Consider the following 19638-nt stretch of genomic DNA (forward strand, 5'->3'; position numbering starts at 1 on the left):
AATATTCGCAAACTCTTATATCGTAGGAATTTGAAAAAGTTATCATTCATTTAAGACTTCAATTTTTTTTTTATCAATACTAATTTATTTGTCCATCGACATAACGTGAACTTAAATTTCTGCACTTTTTTTTTTTGCATAGGGTGACGAAAAGTTAAGAGTGCCGAATGTTTTTCGCCAATCTCGACCCTTAAGTTCATACCAGGTTTCGCCTCCATCTGATGACCAGCTGAAGTAAGTTTTTGCAATTTCCTTAATAGTTAAAGAATTTCATTTTAAAAAATATTTGAAAGTGCCTCGTTTTCTCCCGATTTTTAGAGCGAATCTGAACAGATCTCGATCAATGGATGGAAACGACTTTTTAAACGTAAATCTTATTTTTTAAAATAGTGAACTAACGCACTTTTAGATTTTTGTTTGTTTGTTTGTGCGATTTTGAAAGGATTATTTGAACTCTTTTTGAAGGTTTTTTTGTTCTATGGATATCTCTTTTCTATATCTCTTCTCTATGGATATCTTTTTACTTTTAGGTTGAACAAGATAGTGTCTCATCTCACTCTTCAACCAGCAACACATCAGGCCACGAAGAAATAAGATAAAATATTCCGATAAAAAGAGTGAATAAACGAAATGCTTCAGTTAGCCCATAGTACTTCACTCACTTAAACAATATAATTGCCATGAAATTTTTAATGGTTTTGCAGAATACTCAATAATTAACTGATACACTCGATTTGCTAGTTTATTGTATTTCAACAAAATACTGCGGTGGACGGGCTCATGATTGACTAAACACACTAGCAAGAGCACGCGAAAAAATCTCATTATTTATACTCTTCCAAGAATTTACTTACCTCCGTTTTTTCGCTAGTTTGCCTTTTTTTTAAATAATCAGCATAATTATTATATTTAATTAAAATAATTAGTATAATTATTATTGTTAATTAAAATAATCAGCATAATTATAGTTAAATTTTTCATTTGGTTTATGTAATTAGTTAAAGTAGCATGACGGAAATTTTTAAGGCTCGGTTTATATTGTATTAGAAAATGTTGTTTATGTTATTCCAAATTTCATATATTTTTCTAAAAAAAATCTGATGTAGCTTTTTAAGACACTTGATGTAAAATAATGAATTCCTTTTTTTTTATATAAAATCCCTAGGAGTTCTAAAATTGGTTTCATGTGGTTGTTTATTGACGCTTCTTGTCCCATTTTATTTCGTACTTGAAAAAAAATGTTTGCAGCAAACATTCGATGAAGTTTATCTTTATTAAGAGTAAAAAATTATTTTCGATATAAATTTTCTAAGTTTAAAATATTTTACAAAAATATTCAGTATATAAATATCGAGATTTCACAAATTAAAAACAAAGATTTCACAATAAATAAGGTTTACCAAATAAAAAGAAAGTCAACTTAAAATCACAAAAACCACAAAATTCAAAGAAATGAAAAAAAAAAAAGAAAAGATGGATGGTGGATGAGCTCAGGAAAATAATTTTTTAAAACTTTTTTTTTTTTTTTTTTTTTTTTAATAAAATTTTTGAAGCCATTTTGAGAAATCGGAGACGCTTGAAAGTTTGTAAGGCTCAAAATTAAAATATCCTAATTTGCTCTCGAAATCTTGTTTCATTATAGAATTCTGTGTAAATTCATAATCAATCTCGGTCACGTTCTTGTTGGATCTGGAAGTAACAAGCCTAAATAAAAACAAGAGATTAAAACCAGAAAATCAAACAAACAAAAAAAGTAAGATCAATAAAACTCAAAAAAAATTTTTTACACTGAGTGTGGTGATCATGTGGCCTGCCTCTCCGACTAAAGTTGTTGCGTCTACTAAATCCTCGATGAATTTTATCTCTGAACCAAGATGAGGCACCCTAAAACAAATAGTAGTAAATAATTATTATAATTATTAAGCATTAAATTAAATAATTATTATAATTATTAAGCATTGAATTAAATAATTATACTTATTAAATATTAAATTAAATCAAGTATTTTTGAAAAATTTAGTTCATAAAACCTCGCTCTAATGACAATATATTGAAAGAGAGGAAAGAGATCATCCATTGCCAAAACATGTTGTTTTTGCCCTTTGTAATGCTCATCAATCGCCTAAATACAAAATAAGAGGTTTTTTTTTTTACGGTTCAACAAGTAACTTTAAGTAAAAACAAATTTAAAGATGAACGCTGAATAATTCTTCATACTTCGTGAATTTTAGCAAAAGTTCTTCGAACAATCTCTATCTTTCCCATTGGACTGTAAGTGGTGCTTATTCGCTCTAGCATTTCAATCGCTGATGTGTAAGGTCGTTCATCTTCAATTGACTAAATTAAAAAATGATCAGTCATAAAACCTATTTCTACAGATTCATTACTATCGACAATAGATACAACTATTTTTATTAATTAAACACAAAAAAGCAGAGCTAACTTTAAGCAAGTCAATCTAGCTTTCTAGCTTTGAGAAACACTTTTAAGATGGCCCAAACGTATTAAAAGTTTATTAGAAAAAAATTTTATTTAACTTATTTCCCAACACTCTATTAAAATTCTATACGGTAAACGTCATGCAAAAATCTATACATGCATAAATCCTTGTACATTCTTTATATTTTTTTATCGATATAATCATGAACTCAGAGCAATGTGAATCCCTTTTTTTTAATAACTTCCGTTTGCGATTCGCCGTAGTGTGGACCCAGTTTCTTGGTAACAATTTTGTTAAAATCATTTTCATATCCTGCTACTGTTAATTTTTTAAAAAGAATTCAAATCCAGTGATTGCAGTGCAATTCACTATGGTTCATGAAGGTGACATCCTACATCACTACTATGTTTAATAGTGCTAACCAAATTAAGCGCTGTACTGGGTTTACGTCGAACTTTTGTTCCTCCAACATGTCCAACACACGTCCATGAACAGCAAATATACTTTAAAAGTAAAAATAACAGAAAGTTTTCCAGAATTTCAACAATTTTTTAGATGAATTTATTCGCTTTTTCTCTTTTAGTTCACTGTTAAATAGTTATTTTCTAGCCACTCGGTTCTAATAATCAACTCCAATTAAAATTAGCTCTGCTGTATGAATTTTTTTTGCACGCCAGTTTATATATAAAAAACTTACCTGACCCGATTTTTCACCAGATAAGTATTTTTCAGACACCAGCCAGAAAGATCTGAAGACAAATAGTATTGATAATATCAAAAATATAATATACAGACTTAAATAATAACGTTAACATTCCATTTATTAAAACTCGAAACATTTTGTCAAAAAGATAATTATTCTTAAAAAGATAATTATTCTTAAAAAGATAATTATTCTTAAAAAGATAATTATTCTTAAAAATGTAAACGTCTCTTAATAACATAACTATGTACCGTTTCAGTCCTAAAAAAGACAGCAACGCAATATCTCCTCGCTTGTTCAAATAATAGAGTTTCTCTGTGTAAAGAGCATCTGACTTTTCCGTTTGCAGTGCATACAATGTAAAGAGAGGTGGGTATAATCGAGGTAATAAAAGCGGATGCAGTAGTGAAACACTGTTAACAGCAGTTTCCAAAATGCCATCTGCAGAGTCATTAGAAAGAAGTACGAATTCCTCGTCGTGTAAATCAGGAAATAAAACTCTGTAAACAAAAAAACAAAAATAAAACAAATAACAGAAATAAAACAAACTACAAAAATACAGATTCATACAAGTTCACTACTGGTTAAAATCTTCTTTAAGGCATCAGTAAAACCTATTAACAATCGGATGAGTTATACGCGATAAGGACGCGATTTAATAATATATAAAAGCAATACGCGATATGTACCTCAGCATGTTAAACAAACGTGACACATAAGATTTCGCTTCAGCTACAGCATGTGGAAGCAGTCGTCTGTGAGCACCCACCCCTACGTAAGTCGCACGGTACACGTCTACTAACCCGTCAACAAGCAAATTTAGCGGATGCCCTGGTGTATCAAATATCTGCACAAGGACACAAGAAACAAGTTTTCTTCATAGAAATTCAAAAGATTATTCTAAAAATGTAAAGGGAGCCTTAGAGCTACTTTTTTTTTATTTCCTCAACAAACTTTGTCTTTTCGGCAAAAAACTGAGCAAGTATACCTTAGATAAACTAAACCTCAAGAACTAAGAACTTCATGGAAAACCAAATAAAATTACTTTTGATAGAAGTTCTTGTAGGGCTTTTAAACTATTTGCCATCTTCATGTATTCCTTGTAGTTTTTTTTTTTTTGTTGAACGAGGTCAAGAGCAGACACTTGGTGTCTTGTATCCATGGACAATCCTAAATTTTTTTGAAAGACATTATCCGCACATCTCCAAGCCGATTCCGGATCTACATCTTTGTCACCGTCATGGCAACCGAGTGCAGAAAAACATTCTTGAAATAGCGAATTCCATTTCATATTTGCATCAATTGCAAAATTTGTCGTTCTACAAATGAAAAAGTTGAGTAAAAACGAAACAATTTTTAACACTTGTTATAACTATAATATCAAATATATATATATATATATATATATATATATATATATATATATATATATATATATATATATATATATATATATATATATATATATATATATATATATATATATATATTTATATAATCATAATAAAATATAGAAATATCAGAACGAAGAAAAAATATTAAAAGTACAAAAAAAGTGCACAAAGATGAGAAACTAACTCTAGTAAATTCGTTTTTCCGGTATCGATCCCATTCGATTTTAGCGGATTCGAAAACTTTGAGAAAGTTCCGTTTACTTTAATACTTTCGCCCCAATTACCAAAGAACGTTCCATCAATAAAATCACCATTTGGCAGCGTCAGCACTCCCTAACATCAAAGGCTTTTCTTTATAAAAAAAAAAACGCTAAGATTTGTAGCAAACAATAAAATTAATAAACCAATCATTAGCTATTTTTAAATGTTGCGCCTTGTATCATGTTTATTCATTCCTCAACTTTGGTTATCAGTTTATGGAGATAAACTTTGGTTATCAGTTTATGGAGATAAATAGTGTAGTGATTTTCAAGTAATAAAGCATTCATGCTTAGCAATTTTTTTTTTTTAGGTTCTGCAACTCGATTTTTTTTTTCGCTTTATGTGAATGCACCTGAGATTGGTGTACAAATTACCAAAGAGAAATTGATAGGCAAATATCTATTTGAGGGCGTTAACAAAAATAAATGTAGACCAAGAAAAGTAATATTTTAAAAAACAAATTTTTTTTATTGGCAATAAAAAAAAAATAACAAGAAAAATACCGAAAAGGAAAAAAATTTCAGAACTGTAAAAATGTTCAGTAAAAAAAAAGAAAAAAAACAGTATAAAAACAATCTTTTTTTATATATTTAAAAATTTTTTAAGATAAGCTAAATTACATTTTGTGGAACACATTAAGAAAATTGTTATTTCAGCTTATCTTAAAAGTGTCTGTCAAAGTAATTAAAAAAATGCGAATAAAAAATGTGATTTAAAAAAAAAACGTGACAAAATATCATTCTACCGGATTCAATTAAATAAAATTAAATTACTTTCAATTCTGCTTTTAAAAGAAATTAAAATCTTGTTAATTATAAGAATTTATTTTATTCTTGACATTAACAAGAAGAAAAAAATCTGAATTGATTTGAAATTGACATTATCAAAATATGTTTTGATATTTTAATGAACTCAATAAAATAATAATTATCGGTAACACTTGAAAAGAGCGATAAGCAATTAGTTTTTATCTCAGAGTAAACATCGTTAACAATCAATCGATCGATTTTTAAAAAACTTTAAAACAAATTAAAAAAAAAAAAAAAAAAAAAGGTAAAACTAAAAAAACAAAATGTACACGAATAAAAAAAAGAAGACATACGAATACGAAGACAACCGAACGTTTCAGCTCGCACTTGAATATTTCAACCGAAGGTGGGAAAAATCAATCAAGGAGAAAAAACCAGAAAAACAAGAAATTTTTGTCGAAAAACTGTACGTTAAGTATAGAGAAGAGGTATTGCAGTGTAAAGCTTGCAGAGTTCACCTTATTGGAGAAAAATACTACGAAGATAGAAACAGAGTCAGCAAAATATTGTGCAGAGGCTGTATGGGGTACAAGTTAAAAAAGAATGTAGGTACAATAAGAGAAAGAATCACTGAAGAACTCCAATGGTTAGATACACCACAAATCAACAAACATTCGAACGTAATATTTACAAAGTGACTTTTTGCACCTAAAATATTATACGGAAATTTTCTTATAACTATAAGGGAAAATAATAACTTCTTTTATCTAAATTTAAAAAATTTTAACAGTAAGTATTTTTTGGTAGTTCAAAATATGGATTTTTTAGCATAGACTTCTTTTTCAAAATAAAAAAAACATTTACATTTTGGTTTGATTCTGAAGTTTCTAAAGTTCTTTAAGATAAAAGTTTTTTTTTTTTTGCAAATATTTCATACTATTTGTTACTTAAGCACACCCTCTGAAAAAAAAAAAAATTCTTGCCAAAAAAGACGAACCTTTCCACTTAGCAACATATCCGCAGTAAATTCACCTTCATAGCAAGTTTCATCTTCGCTCAGCAAAATCCCTCTCCCCTAAAATATTTTTAAAAATATTTTTTGTAAATATCCCTATCAAGCATTTGTAATATTTGATAGCAAATATTTACAAAAATGAAACTTTACAAAAATATATTTAAAAACAAAGTCAAAGCAGATTATTTTAAAAGCAACTTAAAAAATTAAATAACAAAAAAAATTTTTACCACAAGTTTGTTTTGGACAAACTTTCCTTCATAATAAACACCATCAACAGTGACAACTACACCATAGCCTTGTCTTTGATCATTCACCCACATACCCATATACTTTTCACCTCTAATACAATGTCATTCAGATATGATAATCAAAAAATTAAAAGTAATAATAGATTTTTAATTACTTTATCAACAAAACATTAAGCACTTGCCGAATCACATAGTCCAGAACACCATAACCATGTTTAACATCATTTACCCAATCACCAATATATATTGTCTCTAAAGAGTTTTTAGGTAAAGATGTTTTCAACATACCATGACCATGACGCAACCCATCTCTAAAATGGCCGACATACTCTTCAAATTGACCATACCTAAAGACATTAGATTCCAATTCACAAACTATTCATCATTTACTTAATAGCAAAAAATATGCAACAAAATACTTCATTTTTCCATATCCAAACATCATTCCTTCAAACCACTCTCCTTCGTATATTTTTTCGGTTACATTGATTGCTGATTGTGGCCATTTCATTTGTCCAAATCTATATCCAAATAAAACACAAGAGTAGTTTGATTTAATTAACAAAAGAATGGGACTATAGTCTATAGCTCTTTTCCTCTTACTATATATTTGAACAATCTTATACAAATTACCCATGAAACAGTCCATGAACAAACTCTCCTTCATAAAATGTCCCATCTTCCCAACTCATTTTTCCTCTAAAAAAGAGAGCATATTTCATTAGAAAAAAATACTAAAAGTTTTAAAAAATAAAAAATTTTTCCAATCAAATGTTGACACAGTACAAAAAGTAAAAGACTTGAAATTATAACATTTAAGTTAGCATTAATAATAATTCTATTTCATCTAAACCACATTTTATGATAACATCGTATACCTGCCATGTGGAACACCTTTATACCACATTCCTTTATAGTGAGCATATCTATACTTTAAATGATTAACATATACATATGTTGCTTCACGTGCAACAGCTGCTGTCAAAAGACCAGACTTGCTATTTACTGTGTCCATATCCAAACTTAAAAAATTGAAATTTTTTTTTTTATATATCATTTAACATGCTTTGATAACTGGTTTTCACTTTAAATAAAACCCAGCAAATCTAAAGTAATAAAATTTAAACTTGGAAATAAAAGATATCACCTATGTGATGAGCAAGCTGAAAGGCATGAAGCTATTGCGTGGTTTAAATCCTTTAGCCATGAAATCTAATATAGTATTAATAAATCTAACATGATGTTAATAAATAAAAAATATAATAATAATAAATCTAACATGATGTTAATAAATATAAAATATAATATTAATAAATCTAACACGATGTTAACAAATACAAAATTTTACAACTTTGAATTTGCATTTTTAAATACAAATTAAATTTTGATATTTCAATCGAAATTTAATTTGTATTTCAATTCAGCTGTCTTCACAAAAAAAACTATTTGTTTTTAAATTTCATTCAAGAAGGAAAAAAAAAAAAAAAGCTAACACATAAGTAAATAATTGAAGCTCAAATAAAAATTATGAAACAAAATTATGAAACAAAAAAAAAATCATTAGTTTGCATTATTAGTCCATGGGCCATTCAACCATTCAACTCTCCATGTGACATTAAAAAAAAAAATTTATCAGATTTTTTTTGTTGTTGTTTAATTGAGCTTGCAAACAATTAAATTAATTTATTCAACGTTTGAATATTTTCTGAATCATTCAAGGAATGTTTGAACAGATGTTCATAAAAATCAAAAAGCATACAGTAGATTCTTTTTGTCACCTAATATATCATGGACTAAAAACATTAAAAGACATTTTAATGCATGATACAGCAGAAAACTTGCAGAAAACTTGTAGATATTTGGAGTAAATCTTAAAAAAATTCCAAACCAAAGACTTTGATGCTCTTTTGATAAAATTTTGTTTACAATTAAAAAAAAAACATGTTACTTTTAAGAATTCATTTTAAGTTACCTTTCCATCAGGTGTTCCTGCTGACAAAACAAACGATTCTTCTGGTGATGTTATTTGAATACCATTCCTTTAAGATAATTGAAAAGCCCAATCAACCATTTAAAAGTCAGGAATATGACTAACATTTTTTTAACTGTTTAGAAAAGACATACTGTACTTGATTAGAATCTGGAACCGAATCAGCCCACAAAGTAATTAATGGAAATACTTGAAAACTTCTATTAAACTAAAATTAACCAAAATATAATTGAACAAAGTCTGCATATAAAGTATTACCTACAATTAACAAAGAAAAATGATTAAAAATAATCAAAATTTAAGTATCATTATAATTTAATTTCACCTGAACATGCACAAACACATCATTACAGAGTATGTATGAGTGACTAGATAATCTGGAAGCTCGAGCAAGAGATAATGGGTCATCTTTACTTGATTTTAAAACACGACGTTTTGGGTCTCTTAAAACTTCCTTTAATAATACAAAATATAATTTCAAGGATTGAGATTTAAGAATCTTGCCCATGCCAAATATTATGACAAAATATATTTGACTCAGCATAATATAAAAATAATAAACTTAATGTAAAAGATAACTTGTATCCTAAATATTTAAAATATAGAGAGACAAAGAAAACTTCATACCGTAAGTTTTTTGTGAAATTCATCCCAATACTTTCTTGTGACATTAGCAGAAATCAAACGCTTTGTATTGTTTTCTGAAAATGACAACCAACGCAAATAGACTTCTTGCAAATGATCATACTCAGGTGAGTTCTAAAAAAAAAGTCAAAAAAAGTTATTGTTTTCAGTGACTTTTTATTTGATCACATGATCTATGATCAATACACATTTTTACTAAAAAATGCCAACACTTACTTTGAAGAATAAAGAGACTTGTTTTGCAATATCAGAAAAAACATGACACCTCATTAAAGGAGCTTTTAGCAAGTTTTCAAAGGATGCAGGAGACTGAAAAAAATTAAAAAAATAATAAAAAATAAACAACGCAATGAGGTATAACAAAGTAAAGTATATATCTTCCACTATATTTTTTGTAATTTTCTTTTTTATTTGTTAGATTTAATTTCATCTAACAAATACAAATAGTCATAAACATTTGGTTTTTACAGCTTTCAGAGCTCAACTGTTTTTAGTTGTAGTTGTATATTTAGGTTCATTATGAACCTTATCAAAACATTTATATATATATATATATATATATATATATATATATATATATATATATATGTATATATATATATATATAGAGAGAGAGAGAGAGAGAGAGAGATTATTAGTATATAGATTGTTAGTAGTAATGTAACAATAAAAATAAAGTCATATATATATATATATATATATATATATATACATATATATACATACATATATATATACATACATATATGACTTTTTTTTTATTGTTACATTACTACTAACATTTTCATTTATCATTTTATTTTTCATTTTATCATACTTTTGTCACATTCTTTATTGCTTAATGTATGCCATGCACCTTGATTGTTTATGTGAGTCGTGCATATTGATTATTTGAGTTACAAAATGTGCATCTTGATTTGATAATAATGCCTAAAAGGCATTTTTTTCTTTAAAAAAAAAAAACTTAGAAAAAATTTACCAATGATAAATGTTTCTCCAAATCTTTTGCAATTGATTTATTCTTTGAAATAATTGAGCTAAAGTAAACAAAAGATACAAATATCAACATTATTGTTAAATTACTGATCTATTTTATTACAAACACTAATTCTTTATTATATTCTATTCTGCTCATAACTATTGAAAATAAATAACCTTGCAGCTTTATTGCATGCATGTAGATGACCAACTGCTAGTGCATCAGAATAGCAAACAGAATACCTAAAAAAACAATATTCTTTGTTTAAAATTTTTCATACCAACACACCATTGCATACTTAATATTCCTCACAACCCTTTGGAAAACCCCCTGGACAAAAAAAAAATACTTTTTGAATTCTTACATCATATATATTTTGTTAATACTAAACTTCAAAAAAAGCCATCAAGGAGATAAAAAAACATTTATACTAGTTCTTTAAAAGATCTTTCATTTTGTTGAAATGATTCAATACTTTGATAAATGTTTGTAGAGTGTGTTGCATACTTTGTAATTTGTTTTCTGAAAAATGGTACTTCTGTTAATTAGTAACAGAAGAAATACCATTGTGTAAAAAGATATTTGTGTGAGTAATTGTATTTGCATCCATCTCACTTTCTTAGCTAAATTTTTAAAGATTTAAATTTTTGAGATTAAGGAAATCTTATTGTTTATAAATTTTTTATTATTTATAAATCTTATTGGTAACATATTATTTCTATTCTAACAATCTTGTAAGGATAAAATTGAAAAGATGATCAACCCTGGGTACTAACATAACTTGAAGAAAGAAAAAACTTAAAATAATAATAATAATAAATAAATTGATAAACTGTTATTACAATCAGATTGAACTTTCAAATAGCGAATTAGCTATTTCTAGTTAAATTATATTTCAAACAACCAGCAACTTAGTTACTATGCTACTTATTCTATTTTTATGTTGTTATTTTGTTATAGAGATTAAGGGGAACAGTTTTTCAAAAAAGATTTCTTTTGAATCTTAATAATGTATTTTATATTTGTAATCACAAAATGTGTGTTATCATTTTAAATTTATAAATCCACATAAATAAGATGTTAAAATATACGAAATAGTTTTTCTTTTCCCTTTTTAAAAAATTCCAAAATTTTATACCATAGCTAGTACTTTTTTTGGTTCTGGGGTTTTTCTATAGAGTGTGTCCAATCAAAAAACAATAAACCTTTATAATCATATCATTTATATATATTTACCTGTCATATACAGCACGAAAGCTATCAGAGAATAAATAGGAGAAAAGTTCTTTAGCAGGCAAACTCCACCTAATAACTTCAGTGAGCTGTGAAAGTTCAGTGGATGTAGCATTCAACAGGTCAACAAAAGAGTCTACTAATTGAAGTAATGTTTCACCACCAACTAGTTTTGTGATCTGCCCCCATGATTCTACCGTGTAAAAAATTTATAAACTTCAGTATATAAGAAATACTAACTAATAACTAATAACTATAAAGACATCCCAGTACTTTGTGCAAACAAGTTCTAGTTTTTAAAACTCATTTTTGGTTTCTTTTGCTGTGATAAAATGTTTATTCAATGATATAACAAATGTTTGCTGTTGTAGTCAATAAATAAATATATGTAAAAAATAAATATAAACAAATAATTGCAAATGTTTTGAACCAAAATCTGAATGGGATTTATTTCTTTTAAACCTTCCAAGTAAAGTATTATGACATTCAAAAAATATAGAAATATGGTAGAAAATCACATGTGCTTTTATGGTCAGTGACAGGCAAGAGGAGGTATGATTGAATTGTTCCAGTTGTTACAAGAAATTGTCATCATGAGTTTGCCCTCATGATAACAATTTCATACTGATCAATAGGTATATGATAAATTTTAAATCAATTAACCTGGGGTTCTAAATGATGAACTTTTGCCTATAAATCACAGAAATGACATTGATTTCACCATACCTTGAAAAAACTTCCCGCACCTAAGACAGTTTCATATTTAACCATACAACACATAGCGGCCCAAAGGCTATATACAATACACATGAGAAATACATGAGAATGAGTACCTACGCTGTCCTACAGCGTTTGTAGTGATGTTAATAATCTTTCAGATTTGTGTATTAGTATCAATAAATTTACAGTTAAGATATTTGTTTGTTCTGCAAGAAGAATGAATGTCCTCCATCAACTTTACAGCTCTCTTGGCTACTATGTTGGATTGAGGCACATCAAGCACTGATGGTTCCTTCTTCCAGTGGGTAGAGAAGCATTTCAAAGCTTTGGAACATTTAAGTTGGGATATTGCTGACAGCAGGTCTTCATAAGCCGCCTCTGCATAGTGCTGGTTTGAAAACCAGGCCCGCGACCATGCAGTTGCAACGAAATCGCAAGTTATCCTCAGCTGTTCTCGCCAGTTTGGAAGAATGAAAAATGCAATAAGCGCAAAAATGCCTCTTGAGTTCCACCTGGCACTGTGCAGTGATGGCAGCTTGTGCCATTTGATACGAGGCCATTTTGCCTCATTGTTGTAAAACTTGTATGCTTCACAAAGCTGAAAAAGAAATTTAAAGTCATCTCTCCAGCCAAGGTTCTCATACTCTGCTACCACTGCTGTGCCCTTGTAGGCATTTTTTAAATCATCATAATGCTCCATAATCTCATCAATAAATTTGTAGTTAATGTTAGGCGACTGTGACTGTATAGGAAAAAAGAAATCCAACACATGTTGTATAACAAAATCAAGAATGTGGTGTTGGCAGCTGATGTATTGAGGTTAATCGAATCCCTTGTCTCGAAATGTTTTCTGAAGCTTGGCTACAACTCCATTCTTGCCACCAGTATTTACAGCTGTTGTGTCAGAGATGATCATTTTGATACTGTTCCATGCATTGTAATCATCAAGTAGGTCCTGTAGTGCTTTATATATGTTTGCAGAGGATCCACTGTCACAAACCAAAATGCCAAGTTTTAATGTTCTTTTGTCATTTTTCAAGCACACAACTTGGTACTCAGTCTTGTCAATTTTCTTACCATCAAAATGCAAAGAAAATTTCTCTTCAGAGATCAGTTCCATGAGACGGTTCTTAACTTGTTCTGCATCTCTGATTGTTCGATGCCAGACTCCAGACTGTGATGGTGTTGGGACACAAACTCCATCCTCAGCCAGACTTTGAAGCACCTTTGACATTTTTCTGGTTGACAAAGAGTGACTAGACACTAGTTTGGCAGCAGACTTAGTTGACTGGCGTGTTGCACGCTTTCTGGGAGATTCTCCTGGAACTGCCTCTGAGTCAACACTGCTGCTTCCTTCCTCAGAATCCTCACTATCGCAGGAAAGTGGTACGGAGATAACCGCTTGGTTTGTCGAGGGTTCTGATGTGCTTTTGGCCCTTTTTGATGGATGGATTGTTGACATAGGAGCCACTTTCATAGTTGTATATCCCACCCTGCCATCTGATTCAATTTGTACTTTGTACAGTTGTTTGTCCTCACTACAAAGCCAATTTCCATCTGGTTTTGTTATATCGAACAAATGAGCAAGATTTTCTTCAAATACTGCATTTGGTTGCTTTCTGTGTTTCTCAAATGATGTGATAAGTTTGTCAACATTAGCAGATACTTGTTGTTTGGAAAGAACAGGAAAATTAAACTTCTGCCAAAGATTCATCAATTCCTCGGATATTTTTGTTAGTCGATCATGTCATCCTTTCAATTCATCAAAGAGCCCCAAGAATCTTCCAACGATATCTCTATTGGAAGGCATTTTATTGTGAGGTGCTAGGTGAGGGAGGTTTTTTTGTAATCCAATGAAATAAACCTCAAAACAGTGATCTATTGGTAAAAGTTCATCAAATGCAACATCAGGAAAATTAAAATTTTGAAAAAAGTTTCTTTGTCATATACCTACTGATCAGGTTTCAACTCCAAGCTTGATGAGATAATCTGTTGAGTATTTCCTTTGAAACAAAACCTAATTCATTTGTTCTTCAAAATATTTCCAATAAACAATATCCTTGTTTTCTATTGATGGAGCTTTTTTTTTCTTTCTTTCTTTTTTTTTTTTTTTTTTTTTTTTGAATGTTGCAAATATTGCAAAACACATGTTTGATTTAGGACCATGACAACCAACTTAAAAGAAAATTTTAAAAAATCCCCTTTTTGCTATTGGATGACAATTTTTAATTTCTCTTGAATAAAATACCTACCTAAGACATTTGTTTTACATAAAATTAGTGCTTAAAAATGTTATATCTCTCAGAAAGATTAAAAGATTTTGAATTTGTGCATTGTTACTCTACTACACGTGTATATTAATGCCCTAAAAGGATTTTCTCAGAAATCACCATTTACTTTAAACTTGATTTTTTACAGACCATATGAATTAAAAAATCCAGCCTTATGTACTTACCACTACTTACAAGAGGGTCAATCACAGCTTTTTGAATTATTGTTAGCTGTTGGAAAAATAATCGCTCAGCTCTTGCAAACTTATATATCAGTCCAACAACAGAGCTGAACTGCAACCTAAGAAAAAAGTAAAACTAAATTTAATAAAATATAATATAGTTTTTTATAATATATATATATATATATATATATATATATATATATATATATATATATATATATATATATATATATATATATATATATATATATATATTAATAAGATATAGCAATTATTGTTATGTGAGTAAACTTCTCAAGTTTCTGGTAAAAAAAAAAAAAAATTCTAGAATGTTGATTTTGTTTACAGAAAAAAACCAAATAAATTTTAATAGTTAACTTTTGATCAACTGTAAATAGTGAAACTTTTCATCAATTAAACTCACTTTTCTGTGATACAACCGAAGCAAAAGTCATTAGCATAGACGCAGCGCACTAAATCCTCCTGAATATCAAGATATGAGAATTTAACAAGATTTTCACAAAAGAAAATTTACTTACATTTGAACAAAAATTTTTTTCTAAAAAAACAAATTTTAAACAAAAGTATCCAAGATTCTTAAATAAAAATTATGCAAAATTCTAAACTAATACTTTAATGAAGATACAAGAGTGCCAAGTTTTAACATTAAGGGTAGATACATTGAACTTATGACTAATGTTCTTTACAAATAATGTTCTTTAAAACCAACTCAAGTTTTAAAATTGGTTCAAAATTAATTTGTAAATTGAAATCATTATATTAGTTTAGTGTTTCCCATACAATAGGAGCTTGTTTATAGTTGGCCAAACATATTCTTAAGTTTAAACCAAGTTAGCAAAAAAAATATAACTTTAAATTAAGTTCTTTTATTTTTTTAGCTAAAATAAAGACAATTCCGAAAAAACATGCTAAAAAATGTAAAAACAAATTAAATCTTTTGTATTAAATAATGCCTAAAAACATTTAAAAATTTATATTGCTTACATTTTCAAAATGAGTAAATTTTCTAATATGAACATCAATATTTGCATCTTTGCTCAATTTCTTTGAACGTCGAGACAAACGCCACCAATTCTCATTTCTTTTCTTTGAAGATGATGGAACTTTAATCACTGGATTTGAAATTGATCTGCACATTTTCAGACTTCAGTGACATAAGAAAGAAATTAGATTTTTAATAAACAAGTATGGTAAATTTTACCAATACTGGGCATGTTATTTTAGTTATCTACAAAGTTTATCTACCACTATACAAAAGTTTAGAGGACTATTCCCTAACTATTAAGCAAAGTATATTAGGAACAGTAAACTTTAGTTGACACTACACTATGGTTGTCTGCTACACCAGAAATATTTTTTTGCTTTTTTCATATTACAGTGCATTTGGCTAAAACAATTATCTGGAGTCTGAATGTCTCTTTAAAAAATGAATTCTAAATTTTTGTTTCTGAAGAAGCCACTAAATTTAGTGTATATGAAACACACTTTTTAAGCTAATTTGATGCACTAGCGCCCTACACTGATCATACATACACACAACCATGCATGTACAAACATAGGTTCAAATAAAAATAATGACCTGGTACAATAGACAAATGACATACGGATCTAATTCTCCACAGTAATAGACTTCAGTTTTGCTTCTTGAGACATCACCAATAATTAAAGAAAAATTTCGGCCAGCTGCAATATCCCAAACATGGATCCCAACCAAAACCTAATATAAAATTGAGTACGCTTAATACACTTAATAAAAAATTTTCATTTTATTAAATAGTGCATTATTACAAAAGGTTATTATAAAAAATCATACAAAGGTTTACCTTACCTTAACTTTTTTTGGCAGTTGAATTAATGTTTTAGAATGTGCAAGTTGACCATATGTGTTATCTCCCCAACTGTAAATCTTAAGTAATATAATAACTTTAATGGATCCAGAGTTCTTCAGCTCCAGTTAAACATGACTAACATTTTTTAAATCATTAAAACCATATTTTTTAGTACTATTTCAGGTTTTTGTTTAGAGATAAATAGAAAAATAGAAAAACCTGTCCATGGGCTGTTAGAGCAATCGAATGGTCTGAACCAGCTGCAACTTGTATAATACTTTTGCCCTTTAGTTTACTTATTAATGTAGGTTCACACCTGTTACAATAAAATATTCTTTTACAAAGTAACATAATTTTTGAAGAACACATTGTTGACAATTTAAACGACAAACTGTTTGCTATCTATTAAAATACTAACCTGTTATTTAAATCACCAAGCCCAAGTTGCCCATAAGAATTTTTACCCCAACTCCATACTTCTGTGTTAGTGCTCCCCTTAACATTGTCTTCTTCATTATCATCAATTAAATGAAGTAAAGCCATTCCAGACTTAATATTAGTTATAGAACGCTGTGATAAGCCAATGCTGCGACTTTTTCTAAAAGATTTTCTATCATCTTCAAATAACAACTTCCTTCCTGAAAATATTGTAGAGCTTGAAACATCAGTATTTTCACTCTTTAAACTGATATGAGAATTGATTGAAAAAGCTGAGGTACTTAATGGTTCTACTGGAGCAGGTGATAAAGAGTTCACATCAAGAGCAGAGAAGAAACAGGATGAGCTGATAGATTCTTGAATTGGTGAACCTAAGATGTGCTCATTTTCTGAAAGTGAAGAATGCAAGACATTTTCCTGATAAGTCGATAAACCATGAAGAGCTAAGTTTCTATTGGTTTCTTTCAGTGTATTATGTCTTGATAATACTCTCAGATCAAGTTCTGATATAAAACTCTCTTCATAAATGAAAGTAAAAAAATATCATAATCACATTGTATAAATATATTTAACTAAAATTTATTGCAAAGTTTTTATCAAAAAAATTAAAATAATAAAAAAAAAAACAGTATATTCCAGAAATTTTTTTCTATATGTTTGTTTTATTCGCTCAATATCCACAATGACATTTTTGAAAAATGATTAAATATTTATTGAAAATCATTAAAACTTTATTGATATCTATAAAATTAGAAATTACTGTTTGAGGGAAGAAGGTGAGGATGCACAGAGAGATTAGAGAGTTTCAAGTATTTTGAAAGTATCCTTAGATAGATATCCTTAAATAAAATTTTTATAATCAATTTAAAAAAATCAACCTGGATCTGTTGAACGAATTCTATTGGAATAAACATCAAGCTCTGGGTCAGAGTGTGACCTTCTTATTGATCTTCGAATAAGATTATGATCATCTTCATCATTTTTGCTGCTATAAAACATACTTTGCAAGAATGGAATCTTGGAAGCTGTTGTCATATCATGATTTGAGCCAGAATAATAACTTTTTGAAACAGAAACTGTTCGATAATTAGGACCACTTAAATTAAAATGGCTCTCTTCAAAATCGTCCTGGGTGACAACTATACAATGTTGTTCTCCACATGCTAAGTTGATTGCTTTTTTATATTGTATTTTTTTTACAACCATGGGTTTGGAGACACATTCTTGGTTATTGCTTGTGTGACCCACTATCTCTCCAGATCCACAGCACCAAACTGTCCCTTGAAAATCAACCATGATGGTGTAAAGCTCACCGCAACCAATCTTTCTTATTTTAGGAACATTTTCAGTTGAAACACCATCACCATTGTTATGCAACCTTGAAAACTTTAGTTTAGTAGGAGTATTAAAAATTCCCAACATACCTAATCCACATTGACCTTTTCTTGAATCACCCCAACCATAAACAGATCCATCTTTACAAAGAACAAAGCTATGACGAGCACCACAGCATATACTTTTTATATCTAATCCTTCTAATGAACTTAAATAACAAAGACATTCACCATGATCATTTGAGTCTCCAATTCCAAGCTGTCCAAATGTATTTGATCCTTGTGTATATAGTTTCTTATCATCAGTCAAAAGCAGTATATGATCATTACCAAGTGCAATTGCTACAACTCTCAAATCAAAAAACAACTGACATTGATTAGGGTAGTCTTGTTCTATTCTCCAGATATGAGTGGTTGATCTACAACCTATCTCATTACCTGTTTCCAGTAGCTTTTTCTCTTGCACTGTCATTTCACGAACAGATATATTGACCAGATCATCATCTTTAAGCTCAGAGTCTGCCATATTTCCATAAAACTTTTATCAAATTCGGTTGAAATCTTTACAACGACAATAAATCTTTTACAAAATAAAAATTTTGGACATGATCGTTAACAGTGAGAGTTTAAATTAATTCTAAAAACATTTCAATATATTTAAAAAATTGCAGGATGCAGTTTGCCAAAATTAATTCTATTTACCTTATAAATCACTAAGTAGATTTTGAGATTTTTATGTATCTATAAGTTGTAAGTTCTTACGATAAAGTATTTGATAATATTTATATCCAAGTATGTCAATTTAGATTAATCGTAGTATTTTAATTGAACTTGTAATAAAAACATAAATTAGTTGGATGATATAGTTTAACAACAAGATGTTAGTAGCTTCAGCTCTGCAACTAACGTTGTAACTTAATTTTAAATTTAAGAGGGTTTTTTAAAGATTTTTCAGTCATAAAGTATTTATAAAACTGTTTTTGTAACTAATTATTTTTTTTATTTATTCTTTTTTTTTTCACTTTTTATTATTCTAAAAACGTAAAGTATATTGTCTTCTCTACGTCGGCAGTGTCATATTACAAAAGCAATTAAAACAAACACGACCGTATAACTCTAATGCTGAGAGCTTACCGCGTAACTCCGAGGATTAGAAAAGTTCAAATGAAAACTTTTCATTA

The 19638-nt window shown here is 28.7% G+C and overlaps 2 protein-coding genes across 5 annotated transcripts in view; one reads left to right on the forward strand and one right to left on the reverse strand.

The window, feature by feature from the left end:
• LOC145185739 (serine/threonine-protein kinase MRCK alpha-like) overlaps nt 1–733 on the forward strand; it is a 28315-nt gene extending 27582 nt beyond the window's left edge. For both annotated transcript variants that reach the window (XM_090098001.1, XM_090098002.1), the window contains exons 43-45: nt 143–234; nt 319–367; nt 531–733. In XM_090098001.1, the coding sequence (XP_089954127.1) occupies nt 143–234; nt 319–367; nt 531–599 (210 nt within the window). In that variant the 3' untranslated portion in view covers nt 600–733. The remainder of the gene's footprint in view (nt 1–142; nt 235–318; nt 368–530) is intronic.
• A 555-nt stretch (nt 734–1288) lies between these two features.
• Nucleotides 1289–19504, reverse strand: LOC145185991 (alsin-like). 3 transcript variants are annotated; one of them, XM_090098004.1, is made up of 32 exons: nt 18002–19504; nt 17104–17641; nt 16905–17001; nt 16685–16762; nt 16461–16573; nt 15841–16000; nt 15260–15318; nt 14836–14951; nt 11664–11853; nt 10604–10669; nt 10428–10485; nt 9665–9757; nt 9431–9562; nt 9129–9257; nt 8938–9011; nt 8786–8852; nt 7961–8025; nt 7692–7835; nt 7447–7512; nt 7233–7334; nt 6996–7160; nt 6793–6904; nt 6545–6622; nt 4722–4870; nt 4189–4462; nt 3833–3990; nt 3395–3643; nt 3138–3189; nt 2218–2337; nt 2031–2122; nt 1788–1884; nt 1289–1704 (listed from the first exon to the last, which is right to left on the reverse strand). In XM_090098004.1, exons 1-32 carry the CDS (start codon nt 18981–18983, stop codon nt 1663–1665), a joined length of 4917 nt encoding a protein of 1638 aa, XP_089954130.1. In that variant the 5' UTR covers nt 18984–19504; the 3' UTR covers nt 1289–1662. The 3 variants fall into 3 exon arrangements, 1 of the variants encoding a protein (XP_089954130.1); XR_016455714.1 differs by having other exon boundaries at nt 1514–1704; nt 3833–4043; nt 8943–9011; XR_016455713.1 differs by having other exon boundaries at nt 1514–1704; nt 3833–4043.
• Nucleotides 19505–19638: the final 134 nt, after the last annotated feature.

This window comes from Hydra viridissima, unplaced genomic scaffold, assembly GCF_058129835.1.
Source record: "Hydra viridissima isolate aposymbiotic clone 2 unplaced genomic scaffold, HvirCarnegie_v1 scaffold_9, whole genome shotgun sequence".
Lineage (NCBI taxonomy): Eukaryota > Metazoa > Cnidaria > Hydrozoa > Anthoathecata > Hydridae > Hydra > Hydra viridissima.

Coding starts and splice junctions, on each gene's coding strand:
- LOC145185991 (XM_090098004.1), bottom strand. CDS start 18,983: ATGGCAGACTCTGAGCTTAAAGATGATGATCTGGTCAATATATCTGTT. Junction 6,623..6,792: donor TTGTCCAAAACAAACTTGTG/GTAAAAATTTTT, acceptor AAAATATTTTAG/GGGAGAGGGATTTTGCTGAG. Junction 3,991..4,188: donor TACAAGAACTTCTATCAAAA/GTAATTTTATTT, acceptor GTCCTTGTGCAG/ATATTTGATACACCAGGGCA.